Below are 15204 nucleotides of genomic sequence, written 5' to 3' on the forward strand. Positions count from 1 at the left end.
GGGAACCCAGCCATCTCAACAGGAGCCGAGCATGCATGGATGGAGAAAATAAATATTGAAGCGGCAACGCCTGCAGGAGTTTGGATTACTCCACTACCTTATATTGGTATTACTTGATATGTCAGATTCTTGAATGTGAACACTCCAATCATCGTCTCGTGCCTATCTCTCTCCTTCTACCCCTGATAATACATCTCTATGGGGAGTCATGGGGTCAGAGCCTGTATTAGAGCAAACTCAAGTATCAACGAGATGAATTTCTAAATTTCATGTATCGGCTCCATGATCCTTGGGCTCCGCTCCTATTCGTAACATATTAGGCTTCTTCTCTAGTCTGGTCTACGTGTATTTTTCCAGCCACTTCGGTGCCATTAATTGCCAGATACTGTTTATTTTCGGATTAAGAACCTCTCGTTCTTCAGCTAAACTCACCTTCTATCTTATGCTTCGTATTAGAGTTAATTAGACCGTGTGTTTCTGCTGCTCAGATCGACAGGTAGGTGGAGGCCAGATTGTACTCTACTCAAGCGTCGTGAAGTTATATATATGTATATAGTACGGGGTATAGATTGACGGCTTTGAGACAGGAGAGGTTGACTTGTGGGGTGGAATGCCCCCCATACCTTTGCAAAAGTTTATATAAATATCACTTTAAATTAAGTCTATAATATTCCTTACTAAGTAAACCTTGGACCCATTTAAGTACAGAAAGAAGAACCTAAAAAAGAACAAGAGGAGACAAAAGAAAGACAGCCTGTCTTAGTTCGGAATGGGCCTTTGTTACTCGACTGTGACTACCCTCGATCTTTGGCGTAAACTCGATGAGATTGGTATATCGATATATATAAGCCACATCCAATTGAGATTGTGTGTTAACCAGGAAAATCCCCTATTTTAGAAACCCCCACCTCAAGTCACTTCATTCTCTTCAATCAATGAAACATCTCATCTAGGGGACGAGTCCAGCCTCAGGCACCACGCACTAACCCTTAAGTTCTCCGCCTCCCGCTCCGCCCTTTACCCTTTCGAGGTCCTTTTAGTCTGTGGCCGGTCATAAAGTAGCCTCTTAGTACGATCGCGGTTCCTCCGTCTCGATCATTCTTCCCCCAAGTCTTTGGGATTACGCTCTCTAATTCATCCCCCAATCTCTTGCGATCCACCACGTCATCTTCGAACTTGCTTTGGGGGCAATTCTTTTGGAACATTTTTCTCGTGGTAAGCTCCTTCTATCCCCTCCCCCTTCATTTGTCCGCTTCTCCACAGTTCCCGCCAAGATGAATACAGATGGTTGGGCTCCACAGTACAAACCATCTGGCATCCACTGCTAGGGGGAGGAGAAATTGGGAGAAAAAAAAGATCAATTAATCAATGGTCTCACTTGCGTGACCGTTTTTGTTAACCCTATTGTATTTCAGCACCGCCATGTGGAGCAGTCCTTCCTCAATCGCATCTAATTTCTTAAATCACCGTGTCGCCTGAATCTCGAACGCGGTCGTCGCTGGAAATTACAGCTACTAACAGAGTGGATTTGGTCATAGACTTTTAGTGGCCCTCGCACCCCCCTTTAGGGATACCAATTCAGTTACTTACTCGCAACCCGTCTACTTCGAAACTCCCACAATCCCCTCTTTTCGCAACAATAGGGAAGCTGCATGTAGCGTCCTATCCATCGATCAATAGAGAATCCATTCCTTCTCTCGCCCCCGCTTCGCCGCTACTTCCATTCCTCTGACGGCAGTTGTGACGACCGCTGCGGGGTGCGCTCCAAACGGCCGCCTCGATAGCAGATATGCCCTGGCGGCCTCTCTCTCGAATCGCTTTTGCCGTTGCTATATACCCGTTTCAACCCTCGACCCCGGCCGATTTACCTCTGGAGCTTGGTGATGAGCTATACATAATAGAACAAGGGGGTGCCAATGGAGAATGGTGTCGCGGTTATCTCGTGGCTCCGCCATCATTGTTGGCGGGCTTAACGAGCACAAAAGGACAGACCCTCGAAGCGAGGGTCTTCTCCGGCATTTTTCCCCGCAACTGTGTTGAGATTCGTGAGGTTCTTGGCGATGCAGACGGGCAGCGAACTTTGACAAATGGAGATAGGAGGAGTATCGAACAAGGGGACGGCCCAGATGGCGATGTGAGGAATAGTGTGGTCTCTTTGCATGATGACGAGTTCATGACTGGGGAAGTATCAAACGTTGTGATTGCTAAAAAAGGGAAACCCTCTCAGATCTTCATTCACAAACTGGATGATGATCAACAGAGCCCACGCTCACTTTGCAGTACTACTTTGAAGTCGCCGTCCCTGCCTCACACTCCCATCACAATGACACCCCGAGACCCGCACGGTCCCAAACCAGCAGCTCCTGTACCTATGCTCAAGATCGGTGACGAGACTCCAACCTCCCTGTCGGAACCTCTAGTGGACGAAATTGCCTCGTGCTTGCGCGAATGGCATTCGACGAACCTTCACCAGCTCCTGCTCAATCGACAATATGACGTTATTGAGGAGATGTCGGCTATCGTTCAAGAGCTTGACCTTGCCAGGAGACAGCTTCTCTACAATGTGCTCACCGCACAGGAGAAGGAAGGGTTGCGACAGGAGGTCGTGTGGAAACTGGTGCGGGCAAATAAAATGTTAAGCGGAGACGTCATCGTCAGAGATCCCGAACAGCGTGGCCGTTTATTGACCGGCGAAGATTCCGCCGTCCAATTGACAAAGCTCCAGTCTGAGATGAGCATGCTAGAAAGCAGTCCTACAAATCCATCCGACGCCGCAGCGATCCATCACCTACTCTTAGAAGTCAATGCAGTTTCTGGCAACTCTCCTGGGCCCGTGACGCTTGCTGTGAATTTGTGCTCTCAATCGGAGACCGGTGGCCTCAACCCTCTGTCCGAAACATACATCTTAGACATCCCATCGCCGGAGAAATTTGCAAGCATGGGGCAGAGCAGCAAGCTCAAGACTCTTTTCACCGAATTGTGTGCCACAGATATCGGCGATGGATCTGCGAACGGGCCCAAGCTATACTTGGTCGTCGCAGTCCGAGCACCAGAGACTGCTTCGACAGGCGCCCCGTCTCAACCAAGATCTTCGGTTTCTAGAGAGGGATCCTCCGCTTCCAAAACATCAACGGGGGCCAATCAACAAGGAAAAAGCAGCTTGAAGACCCGCCGCAGCATGATGTGGACGTCGAAACCACGTGGCATTCCAAGCGCTGAGCAGGGTAAAGAGAATTCCAAAGGCCCGCCCGAATCTGCGGAGAGCACGTCCAGCAACAGCAAAGAACCAGCCAATAGCCAGCCGGCAAAGGAAACCACTCAGATCCGCACAATAGGCGTGGGTATCTTAGAAATATCACAGATCGTTGGCCAAGACAAGGATACTGAACAAGTAATAAACATCTGGTCTTCGTCAGAAGAAAACGAAAATGGGGATGAACATTCGGATGGCTTCGATGAAGTAATTCGCACGTTGCTTCCAAGTCCCAGCGGGAAGTATGTGAGATCCCCACGAGCCGCACGGCTTCATCTACACCTATACCCTTTTGTGGGCAGTGATTCAGATGCCTTGGTTCGGAAAAATCCTACAATTATGCATAACGTCGTCCAAACTAGGAGAATTGGGTTTTCCCAAGCTCCGACTAAACCTAGATCTGATATCTATGTAACAATATCCCATGCTACTTTTCCTCCCGAGGCCTTACTTTCGCATCCTCAAGCGGGCCAAGTTCCCGTGCCGACAAATTCAGGACTCCGCAATCTACAGTTGACCCTGGAGGTACGTGCCTCGTCAGGAGCCCGGATAGAACGATGTGTTTTCCCCTCGTCCAACAATACGGCGCACACAGCTTGGCGCACCACGATAGCCGCACGAGGTGTGCCTTGGAACCAGACCATTCGCCTCAACATCCCTACGGACCAAATTCCAGGGTCCCATCTGATCATGAGCATTGCAGATGCGCCTGAGTTTCCATTCGCTCTTGCTTGGATGCCGCTATGGGATAATCAAGCCTTTATGCGAGACGGCCCTCATTCGTTATTACTACATGCCTACGACAAGGTAACTTCCAGTATCGAGAATGGTAAGGGAGCCTATCTGTCGCTCCCCTGGAGCTCGCTGGGCAAGAATGAGTCTGCCAAGGACGAGGCTATCACCGGACCGTTAGCTACGTTGCGCTTAGAGACCAGCCTCTGTAGCACAGAGTACTCCCAAGACCAGGTGATACTAAGCCTCCTAAACTGGCGTGAACGTCCGGTAGATGAAGTCTTGGATACGCTGAAGAGGGTCCTTTTCGTGCCAGAAATCGAAATTGTCAAGCAACTTAGCAGTGTCTTCGACGCTCTCTTTGGGATCCTGGTAGAAAACGCTGGAAATGAAGAATATGAGGACTTAATATTCAAGAACCTGGTCACGGTTCTGGGAATTGTCCATGACCGACGATTCAATCTTGGCCCATTAGTCGACCATTACGCTGAGAACCAATTTAACTTCCCGTTTGCCACTCCATGCCTCATTCGAAGCTATCAACGTCTCCTGCAGGGTGCTTCTGATGGGCAGCAGTCTCGTAACCTTCGTGCCACTTTTAAGGTGGGACGGCACGTCCTTAAATTCATCATCAATGCTAGGCAGCAACAAAAAGTGAAGGAGGAAGGCATCGGGATCACCCGTGTTCAATCGACTTTCAACCGGGACCTGCACATGATGTTCAAGTCTCTTGAGGCTCTCATGAAGAACCCTTCGCCTGCCATGGTTGGAAGCAAGACGCTTGTTGTCCAGCATTTCCACACATGGCTGCCCGAGCTAACAAAGGTGCTTCCCAAGGACGAGATAATCATGATAGCCCTCAGCTTTATGGATTCGTGCAAAGATGTCAAGGGCATGCTAATCCTTTATAAGCTAGTGCTGATACAGCATTATACACGTCTCGAAATATTCAGTACTGGGCCGGAGAGGAAAAGTTTGGTCTCCAGTTGTATAGGCTGGCTGGCACCGTATTGGGGGGCTATCGGACCTGTTTCTGATTTGTACCGTGATCAAGTTCGGTTGAACTGTGCAATAGTCGCAGAACTCGCAAAGGAGCCTGACCCATACGTGTACGACTTCATGCCCAAGATCGTCTCTTCATATTACACCATTATACCCGACGGTGTGGAAGATACCAGTTATCTCTCCCTGCTCTTCAGCAAATCCTTCCCGTTCCAGGTGAAACCGTCCAAGCAAACGCAAAAGTTTGATGAAGCTTTGGTGGAGCTGTCCGCAATCATGGCTGCCACCGCAGCAATACCTAACCCTAAACGACCTCGGTTGAAAGGCTTAGAGCTTGCTACTTTTCTCTCTCAGGCTCTTGAGGTCCATACGTCGATCTTGAATTGCGAGGCATACCCTGAGAGCTGGCTCAGTGTTCACGTATACAACCACCGGGCGACGGTGAAGAGTCTTGAGTATCTCTCTTCGCTTTTGATCGCCAAATTCCTACCGGCGCCAGAAGATGCAGAGAAGTTTGATACACGACTATGGGAAAGCTTTTTCATGACTCTACTAAAGGTCGTGTCGAGCGATGTCCTAGCTCTTGAGACCTTCCCGGAGCAGAAACGGCGTGCTATCTGGAAGATCGCTGGCGATGTCCGTGAGCAAGGCGCCGAGCTGTTGCATTCCAGTTGGGAAGCCATAGGCTGGGATACCACAGAAGAAGAGAGGGAGCAGTATGGCCTGAAAAAGCTTGGGGGATATCAGGTTCAGTATGTCCCTGGTCTCGTGGCCCCTATCATCGAGCTGTGTCTCAGTGTCCATGAAGGTTTGCGACATGTGGCGGTTGAGATTTTGCGGACAATGATTCTCAGTGAATGGAGCCTTAACCAGGACCTGTCCATCATTGAAACGGAGATCATTTCTAGTCTGGATAATCTCTTCAAGACGAAGAATATGAACGAAGGCGTTGTCCAGAAGCTCTTCATTGCTGAGTTGACGGAGCATTTCGAGAACTGTTCTTCCTTCGACGAAAGCCTCTCAAATGCGGTCAAAGCGCTTATCGCAACTGTAGATGAGCTTCTTGATCTATTCGTAGCCTCGCAAAGTGGATCTATGGCTGAAAGTTTGCATTCCCTCAGGCTGATGGAGTACATGAAAGACATGGGCCGTGAAGATATCTTCATTCGCTATGTTCACGAATTGGCTCAGCTTCAAGCCGCAGCAGGTAATTTTACTGAAGCTGGCCTTGCACTCCAATTTCATGCCGATCTCTATGAGTGGGATCCGAGGCGGTCCCTTCCTGAGCTTCTCAACCCCACTTTCCCAGAACAGACATCGTTTGAGAGGAAAGAGTCCTTGTACTTCTCAATTATTCAATTCTTTGAAGATGCTAAATCTTGGGCACATGCACTTGTCTGCTACAAGGAGCTAGCTCAACAATATGAAGATACTATCATGGACTTCGCCAAGCTCTCCCGGGCACAAAGCTCAATGGCCAAGATATACGAGATCATTGCAAAAGAGGAGAAACAATTCCCCCGTTACTTCCGTGTGCTGTATAAGGGACTCGGTTTCCCAGCAACCCTACGAGATAAAGAATTCATCTTTGAATGCTCTCCAACCGATCGTATGGCCTCCTTCGTCGACCGTATGCAGAGGGAACACCCAGCTGCGCAGATTGTATCGCCGGGAGAAGTTCACGATTATGAGGGCCAGTTCTTACATATTAGTCCGGTTACTGTTCACCGTGATATGACACATCCGGTCTATCAACGATCTAAAGTCCCGTCATCTGTAAGGGATCACCTCTTGATTTCCGAGCCTTGCCGCTTCAGTTCGACATTAAAACGACATATTCGCGGTGCGGATGTTCAGGAGCAATGGGTGGAGAAGGCAATTTACACAACTGCGGAGCCATTCCCTAATATCCTCCGGAGAAGTGAAGTTGTTGCAGTTGAAGAGCTAGCACTTACCCCCATGCAAACCGCCCTTGAACGAACTTGGCGCAAAACTCAAGAACTAACATTGCTGCAAAGGCGCGCCGCATCTGGTGAGGACATGAGCTTGTCGAACCTAACAGAGGCGCTAGAGCAGTTATTAGAGCTCAACTCGTCTTCGGCCGGCTGTGTAGCCCTTTATCGACAGTTCTTGTCGCATCCGCAAGGCGATGCTGAGCACGATGATACCCCAACACCAGTTGATCCTCTGAACCAGGCTCTAGCTGTCGCTCTGATTGATCATGCCTTGGCAATCAAACAAGCCCTGGCCCTCTTCTATCGACCAGCGCACCAAGCCACGCAGGCTGAATTGATGCGCCGCTTCGAAGAGGCGTTTGCCCCGGAACTTGCTTCTCTTAGTCCTGTCGTACAAGAGACACCCCATTCAGCACCGCGTCAGTCTCCTCGCTCTTTACAAGATCGTAAACAGCAGGCAGCTCTGCGCTCCAACACACCGGAGCAAGAACTGATCCGTTCTTCACGGCAAAGCCACACTCGCAAACATTCCCAGAGGCCATCAGTCATCAGTATCATGAACCCCTTCAAACGTGTAAATCACGCAGCAAGCGGCTCGGTCACCAATGGCAATGGAGATTCAAAGTCGCCACTGGATGGGAACGATAATGGTCCGGTTGAAAACGGCCGAGTCGAGGATACAGACCGTGAAGACGCAGCAACAATAAACAGCCGGACCACCAGTCAATCACGGGATACTCAGAGTCGGCGCAGAAGCTTCTTTGGAGAAAAGTTGCACAAACATACTTCGTCGTTGTCAATCACGAAACCTGTGCCTGAAGATACCCAAGCGCAGATAAGTCAACGTTCAAGAAGCGCTTCCCGGGATGCAGGTGCGAAACCACAGAAGTCGCGGGAGACCCTTAGTCGGACAAGTTCACAAAACAAAGGGGTCTCTGGGAACGATCGGCCGTCAGTCGTCAGCCCCAGATCGGGATGGTCCACGATTCCTTCTATTAGTGACTATCCTCGCCCAGTGACACAGAGCAGCAGGACCTCAATGAGAAGCCCTGACCTGGGTAGCCCGAAAATTCCCCAGCAAACCCACTTTCCTACCGGTGGTGTTCGGGACTCTGTTATGAAAAGATTCAGCCTGCTTAAGGGTGTTGGGCGAAAGAGCAGTCGCCTCGATTTTAGATCTGATACACCTGGCATGGCAGTCCGCGAAGAGTAGAATCGCCGGCCTCTGCTTATTTTCTTACTTTCCCCCTTCTTGCCCTTATTATTCTTTTAATGTCAGGACATTAATGCTCGTTACTCTCCTCTTTCATGTTCTTGCTCTTGATTGAAGCATTTTTTCTTTGTATCGCAGCGTACCTGTTCTTTGCTATACCTCCCTCAGGATTTCCGCCTTATCATACTTTAAATTCTCTTTTGCTTTTCCTTTCTTGAGCCCGGTACGTACCGCATGTTGGTGACGGTGACTTCTTTGCTTATCTCTTCTCTCATCTGCCTTTTTTGATCTTTTTGACCTTCTCCTTCTTTTCCCTTCTTCATTTCTCACTTTCAGGACATGATACATCAGAGATTCCTCCCAGATACCTATCCCTACTCTCATCTCCCTTTTCGTGTGTTGCTGATCGCGACGTCTCTTTTGTTTGTTCAGATAAACATGGGCCACTTTGTAAATTTCACTTCTACCTTTCATATGGTCACTCCCTTTTTCAACCATTCTTCTACCCCTTGTTATGTATGGACCCCTTTATACCCGTAGGTGCAGGATGGCTGGTGGTCCCGGGAGTTGGATATTTTCAAAAAAAATTGATCCATGGAAATTATATATAATCAAAACACGCCGCTTTGTTCAACCATATTGACTCACCTACCAAGCTATGTAAAGATATTTCTATTTTGTAGTAGTTGACCTGTCTTAAATTCGGTCTTGATTCATGGCAAATTAGGTCCATTCGTTTGAGATGTAAAACAAGGACACTATGTACGCCGAAGAGGATCTATAGATGCAATTTCAAACAACCACCCTACATGAACGAGTATAACAGGCAATCAATAAATATCTACTCAGAAGGAAGCTCCAGATCCACCAACCACGGTGGGTTCACAGCTTGGTACTGAACCGTCACCACGCTCGCATTGACGAACAGCGTCTCATCGCCCACCCTCAGCGGACTCATCGACTGTCCACTGACATCCGTATACGCACACCGATCCTCCAGCGTCGTCTCCTTATCACACTGAATGATCGACTGATTGCGCGTACTCCACTCCAGCCGCGCCGCCCCATACGCTTCATGTATATGTCCGAAAACATGCAAGCGAGGCTTCGCCCTCTCCACAGCCCGAAACAAATTCTCACAGCCCACACTAGCATGCGTCCCCACCACCTTATCCAAGATCCCATACGGCGGCCCATGCGTCAACATAATATCCACCCCATCATCCGGCACCGGATTCGGCGGCACGAACACCCCCTCCGACATCGACTGTGGGGGGTTAAATCGATCCGTATCCCGATCATACGCAAACGCCCACTGACAAAATTCCGGCGTATACGGCGACGCATAAACAGTGAACCGAGCCCCATTCCCCAACGTAAACGTCTGCACCCCTTCTTCCATATACCTGATCCCGGCGTTCACGGCCTCCTCGCTCGTCCATAGCGCCTTGATCTCCCGGACGGATTCCACCCGCCCTTCTTCTTCGGAGGACGCACCTACGTTTTCCTTCCCGGCCGTCGCGGATGCCGTCGTGTGGTCTGTTCTGTACCGGTGCCGGTAGTGGCCGATCCGTGTGTAGTATTCTTCGTCCAATGTGATGTCGTGGTTCCCGGCTACGACGAGCTTCAACTCCGCGGGTGCCACCTTGAGCATGTCCAGGATCACTTCGTGTTCGTCTTTTAGCCCTACTTTGGTTATGTCCCCGGCGAGCAGGAGGATGTCGGAGCTGGGGAGGGGGTGTCGGTAGGGGTTTGTGGTGTTTTGGGCTGGGTTGGGGGTTAGAGTGTGGGTGTCGGAGATTATGCAGATGCGGGTTTTGGTGGTTGGTCTGGTCATTTTGGTAATATGTTCTAGATTTGGGGGGGTGGTTGAGGAGGTTTAGGTTGTGTGTTTTTATTGTAGGGAGGTAGAGGTAGGATATAGAGAGGTAGAGAGGTAGTGTAGGTGGTTGTGTTGTGTTGTGTTAGGGCAGACTGGGTGTTGTGATGGATGTTTATAATGTCAAGATGATTAAATGGCGGAGGGGCCGACATGGCGTCATAGATAACCGACTGGAAACTTTGAAAAAATGTCTGATAGGGGGGGCAAAAGAGTGTGATCGACTGACAAGAACTTTACGGTATCTATTGTGGGGAAAGTCCTCTTGAAAACTCTAGAAGAAAAAAAGGAAACGATTATTCAAATTCGACAGAACATAACGAGGATCATTCCATTGCTGACAGCTCAGAGCTCTACACACAATGCACCCGTAGTGCCCCAGAGATCATAAATGTATTCTGGAAAAAATTGCTGAAACTCCGATACCACCCTTTTACAACACGATTTTCCTTTTTTACTTCCTGATAGCCTTCTGGTAGAAAGCAAGCTCCTCACCCTCCAGGATGTAACCGTCAACACGACCGCTCTGGCCAGGGCGGGAAGCAATGACGGCGTAGAGACGACCGGCCTCGAACTGTCTCTCGATGGCGGACTCGACCTTGCCGCTCTCGGCGAAGCGCTCAGCCTGCTTCTTCACAACGCTGTTGCTCTTCTTCTCCTCAGTGGTCTCGGTCTTCTGCTGGCGTCTGCGGCCGATGGGCTGGCCGTAGTGGGCCTCGTACCATTGACGGAAAGGAGCAGCATCAATCTGGACGACGGCCGACTTGGTCAGGGTGTTGGTACGGACCAGCTCGTTGTTGGAGGGGTGGTAGGCGACAACGATGACACGGGTCTTGCGGGAAATACCCTCGGAACCCCAGGAGAAGTTACCGGACTCGAGACGGAGGGCACGGAACTTGCGGTTACCACCACGGGTGCGGACCAGGTGGATTCTCTTGGTACCGATACGGGTGTTGGAGGGCTGGCGACCCTTCTCGAACGCCCTATTGGAAATGTGTAAGAATTTGGGCCTCTTATCTCTGGGTTCCTCAGAGCTCAAGTTCATTCATACCTCTTCTTGCGGTAGGTGGCCCTCTTAGCACCGGTAGCCGAGCGCTTGTGGCGGGAGTCGCGAGAAATACCCATGTTTGCTGTTTCGAGGGGACTGTGGACAACAACAAAGACAATTAGCTATCAAGAACCCGTAGACGCAGTAGTTCCGTTTTGTTTTGATTTCCCCTTCAAGTTTCCCGTTGGATCGTGAGATAGCGAGCGGTCAAAAATCGAATGCACTGATAGCGGTCGCAAAGCCCAAGCAGATAGTTTATGTATATCGGAGACAAGACGATGTGTGAAAAAATTTTTCCGTTCTTCTTTTTCGTCGTTGATATTCCCCTTCGGTTTCTCCTTTCTTTCCTCTGATTGTGTCCTGTCCCTTAAACTAATCCGATCGACTTCAATCGCTAAGCGGCACACGGCACGATAACCAACGCTCAAGACTCGACGCAACGGTGAAACCAGAAAGAGGAGATCGAAAACACTTGGAATGACGATAGTAAACTCACCTCTAATCCTGCAGCCCTTCACCAGGAACGCAGCGGGCAAGGGTCGTTGGGTGGTCGTGGAGTTGAGTGCTGTCGTCGGACTATCGTGAATTTCGCACTGTGCCTTCGCTTGAGAAGTTGCCCTAGTCCAAAGTGCGCGCTAGCCCCAATACGGCATAGCACCCATTCCCGTGACCTTTCGGCTAGACCGTTTTTGAACAAATCTTATTTTCCTTTTCTATAGAATTTCCCTAAAAATGTCCAAATTGTTTGAAGATTAGGACTAGTCTACTCAGGTGAATGTCTTTTAATAAAGTAATCAACAAGTATCTGTGCTTTTGACCCCGCCTGAAGAGCAGTTTGTACATATACATCCATGTGTCATTTCCGGCCATAAACCCTTTGTCCACGAGAGAAGAAGAGAATGAGCCATCAAAGACTCTGTTAGGCTCTCCCCTATGTGGACCGTTTTGCCACATGTAGTGCATCCTCCGACTACTTGCGATGCTCCTTCTTCACTTGCTCTTCCTTCACCATCCGGTCAAATCTCCGGAATGCAAATACCCCCTCAATCATAATGGTGGCTACCCACGCAATCCATACACCAGACAAAAATGGCACACCGTGAGGTTTCAAGCGCTTCACTGCCAGCAGAACCACTTCTATAGCATGAATTCCCAGCAGAAGCGTACCTGGGATGGGCTGGACGGTGTGGCAAAACCGAGTGAATGCTGGGAACCTGTCAAGACCAGCTGTTTCGTAGAGCAATGACCCTGGCTGGAAATTGCTGCCCCGAGAGAACACAATTAACGTAGCTACGACCACGGCAAAGTTTATCGCCTCCCAGCCTCGGGGTGCTCTATATTCTTTGATGATGATATCCGAGAGCCCTAGCCGTTCGAGACACTCCTTGTGCATTGCCACCACGCGCTGTCGAGTATCGGAAAATGTTTTCATGGGTGGATCTAGGGGCACGCTATAGCGGGTGCCCTTGGCGCTGATGAGCAGATCAGACAGAGTGATGTCTTCCAACCGTGCGGCTTTGGCTTCTCCATCGGCGACATTGCAATAGACGCGGAGATACATCGCCAGCGATTTCTGGTGGTCCGCATTCATGTGGTTGATAATGAAGCTTTTGCTAGACGCAGATTTGTCGTCGTTGATTGCGGCCATTATTGCTGCTGGGGTGTCCTTTCAATCGCACACTGGTACTTTTCAGCCCTTGAGACAGTATGAATGGAGGTTAGAATGTATGTACCTTCAGTTCGTCAGGTACTCCGCTTCAGGAGTTAAGTACTTGACTCCGTTTGGTAATGCCAAGCTTCTACCTCGGCTTCTGTAAAGAGACTAACGTCGGATGGTTGCGATGCTCATGTGCTTCCCTTTCTCAGCAGTCTACTTAACTTTTAAGCTTCGGGGTAGATAAGCTCGGTTCCAGGTACTTGAGATATTTTAGGTATGCAATGCGATCGATCTGCTACATAGTATACAGAAGGTAAGCGCACGTGATGTGTATTTCCCAGTTAGGAAACGCTCTGCCCATCATCTCTCCTTCGACCCCCTTCTAGAGTAGAACTTGAATTCTCCATCAGCCTTCTCTTTGCGCAGAATCGAAGACAAATTTTGCTGCTCATCAAATCTGGACATTTGCATGTGCTTCATACTATATATACTACACACTTCCGTGATAAATTGTTGGTATATATCTGAAGCAGCTCCACATTACTAGTTGCCTCGTAAATTGGCGCAAGACCACCTGATAACTAACTCCTTATGGCTGCTATATCATTTTCGAGCCATTTCAGGCCTCAAATCCAGCAATCATTAGGTCTTATCATTTCTACACATGGCGAAATCGAAAAGAAGCATTGCACCATCCTGCAGAAGGGCCGGACGCCCTTCTATATCACACCTCAACCGGCTATACTGACTGCACGAGAGCTTACGCGACTTACCGAGCCTTGTTAGGATATTCGTGGGTGAATTAAGCCGCTTTAAGTCTAGATGGTGCTGTTGATCTCTAAACCATCCGCTATATTCTGCACTGGATCACACATATCTGCACGCTCGAAGTTCGCAATGCGAATAACTAACATCGGGAATCAAGTATGCATGTCTGAAACACATGGAGATATCAAAACGACCAGAAGCCAACATTTTCAAGCCGGAACGCAAATAACAATATCGGACTCATGCTATTAATCATACTAACAGTTGGAGTATAGTAACTATGCGCCAGAAAAAAGTAAAAACATTACCTGAGCCCAGGACTCTATTCAACAAACAGGAAACATGCGGAACGGATTGCTGTTTTCCTGGAACATTTTCATAAACTTCATGCTAGACATGTTCATCGATCGGAGGGACGAGGTGGTCAAGAGCTAATATAAGAGGCGAAATTAACATTTTCCCCAATCATGCACTGCGATTGTGAGGTTAGGTCCTATTCTATGTTGAGTCGGGTAAAATTGACTGATGGTGCTTGGGTCTGTTCTGAAAACCAAACGAAGGAGATACTTACAGCAACGACAGTGTCAAGTCTCCGTGAATGTGGGCTTTGAGTTCTACCTCGATGTCGAGGTTCAGCTCCAGTTTCAGTTTGAGGCCATCCTGCTCCTCATCGTTTTTCCCTTGTCCTGGGGCGTCCGTCATGGCTCCGTTTGTGATTGTGCCTTGTGTTAAGGACTGGGTGCCGCGCTTATATGGCTGCATGGCATTGCCCTGACCCGCATCGTCATCGTCATCGTACTCATCTGAATCGTATTCGTCGGAAAAATAGTCACTTTCATCCTCATACTCGTCGTTTTGACGTTTGCGTTGTTGTTGTTGACGTCGTCGAGCTTGCTGTTGTTTCGGACGTTGGGGTTTCTGATCCTGCTCGTCTTCGGACAGTGAATAGTCATCCGTATCGTAATCGCCGTCCGAGTATTCGTCCGGTTGAATGGCAGGTTGTTCTTCTTTCTTCTTCTCTGCGGTGGCCATGCTGAGAGATATCGATGAGGGCTTGGGAGAGGGTCAAACTGCAGGCGAGGAGAAGGACGCGATAATCGGTGATGCGCTTGAATACCAACACTGGGTCAAAATGAGAAGAAAAGACTATAGTCCGAAATACTACCGGAAACTAAATACGTCTAGAAGTGTATGGGGGGAAGGAAACTATTGAACAACAGAGGAACTTGGGAGGATATTTGCTGGTGTGGATAGACGATGAAGTCGTTCTTCTGTACGACGGGGCCAGCGAAGAACAGCCACCTACGAATTACCCCCCTGGCCATGAGCATGACGTTGCCAGTGTACCTCTAACTGCAAGATCTCCGCTACTGCAGCTAATCAGCGTGGCGCTACTGTTCTTGTGTCTGAATCCTGGAGGGTCAGACGACGGGAGAAACTCTGGGGACGATAACGTAGCCCATGGAGGGTGATTGACAGCAATATGTCGTCGAGAGGCGGGTCCCCCCTGTCACCGTTCCAAGGATGTGCTGTTCCAGAATTATCGCAGCCACCGACGGAATTACAGTGCGTACGACATTTGATGATTCAATTGAGAGAACCGGCTTTTGGTCGGGTGCGAACCGCGGATCAACGCTGCTTTCTTACTTTCCCACGCGAAAAGAAACCGCTGGATCCAGGGAATCAATCGCCAACGG

The 15204-nt window shown here is 49.2% G+C and overlaps 5 protein-coding genes across 5 annotated transcripts; 1 reads left to right on the forward strand and 4 right to left on the reverse strand.

Annotated features, from left to right (window-relative positions):
• The first annotated feature begins 256 nt into the window (after nucleotides 1-256).
• Nucleotides 257-10256, forward strand: F9C07_2131358 (signaling protein). The gene is made up of 2 exons (XM_041284897.2): nucleotides 257-1215; nucleotides 1416-10256. The coding sequence occupies exon 2, from the start codon at nucleotides 1790-1792 to the stop codon at nucleotides 8153-8155; it is 6366 nt and encodes a 2121-aa protein (XP_041143314.1). The 5' UTR covers nucleotides 257-1215; nucleotides 1416-1789; the 3' UTR covers nucleotides 8156-10256.
• F9C07_2278 (Ser/Thr protein phosphatase family protein) lies at nucleotides 8997-9992 on the reverse strand (the record flags this gene model as incomplete). The annotated part of the gene is made up of 1 exon (XM_041284904.1): nucleotides 8997-9992. One exon carries the CDS (start codon nucleotides 9990-9992, stop codon nucleotides 8997-8999), a length of 996 nt encoding a protein of 331 aa, XP_041143315.1.
• Nucleotides 10257-11677, reverse strand: F9C07_2277992 (40S ribosomal protein eS8). Its single transcript, XM_041290102.2, has 3 exons — nucleotides 11579-11677; nucleotides 11086-11178; nucleotides 10257-11017 (listed from the first exon to the last, which is right to left on the reverse strand). Exons 2-3 carry the CDS (start codon nucleotides 11157-11159, stop codon nucleotides 10489-10491), a joined length of 603 nt encoding a protein of 200 aa, XP_041143316.1. The 5' UTR covers nucleotides 11160-11178; nucleotides 11579-11677; the 3' UTR covers nucleotides 10257-10488.
• A 375-nt stretch (nucleotides 11678-12052) lies between these two features.
• F9C07_2276 (putative integral membrane protein) lies at nucleotides 12053-12730 on the reverse strand (the record flags this gene model as incomplete). The annotated part of the gene is made up of 1 exon (XM_041284905.1): nucleotides 12053-12730. One exon carries the CDS (start codon nucleotides 12728-12730, stop codon nucleotides 12053-12055), a length of 678 nt encoding a protein of 225 aa, XP_041143317.1.
• Nucleotides 12731-13735: 1005 nt separating this feature from the next.
• F9C07_2275 (uncharacterized protein) lies at nucleotides 13736-14750 on the reverse strand. Its single transcript, XM_041284906.2, has 2 exons — nucleotides 14079-14750; nucleotides 13736-14000 (listed from the first exon to the last, which is right to left on the reverse strand). The coding sequence occupies exons 1-2, from the start codon at nucleotides 14537-14539 to the stop codon at nucleotides 13994-13996; spliced, it is 468 nt and encodes a 155-aa protein (XP_041143318.2). The 5' UTR covers nucleotides 14540-14750; the 3' UTR covers nucleotides 13736-13993.
• Between the last annotated feature and the right edge of the window lie 454 nt (nucleotides 14751-15204).

Source organism: Aspergillus flavus, chromosome 2 (assembly GCF_009017415.1).
Source record: "Aspergillus flavus chromosome 2, complete sequence".
Lineage (NCBI taxonomy): Eukaryota > Fungi > Ascomycota > Eurotiomycetes > Eurotiales > Aspergillaceae > Aspergillus > Aspergillus flavus.

Excerpts from the sequence above, each read along its gene's own strand:
- F9C07_2277992 (XM_041290102.2), bottom strand. The coding sequence starts at position 11,159 with ATGGGTATTTCTCGCGACTCCCGCCACAAGCGCTCGGCTACCGGTGCT. Across the intron at positions 11,018-11,085 it reads GCCACCTACCGCAAGAAGAG|GGCGTTCGAGAAGGGTCGCC; the intron begins GTATGAATGAAC and ends CATTTCCAATAG.
- F9C07_2275 (XM_041284906.2), bottom strand. The coding sequence starts at position 14,539 with ATGGCCACCGCAGAGAAGAAGAAAGAAGAACAACCTGCCATTCAACCG.
- F9C07_2131358 (XM_041284897.2), top strand. The coding sequence starts at position 1,790 with ATGCCCTGGCGGCCTCTCTCTCGAATCGCTTTTGCCGTTGCTATATAC.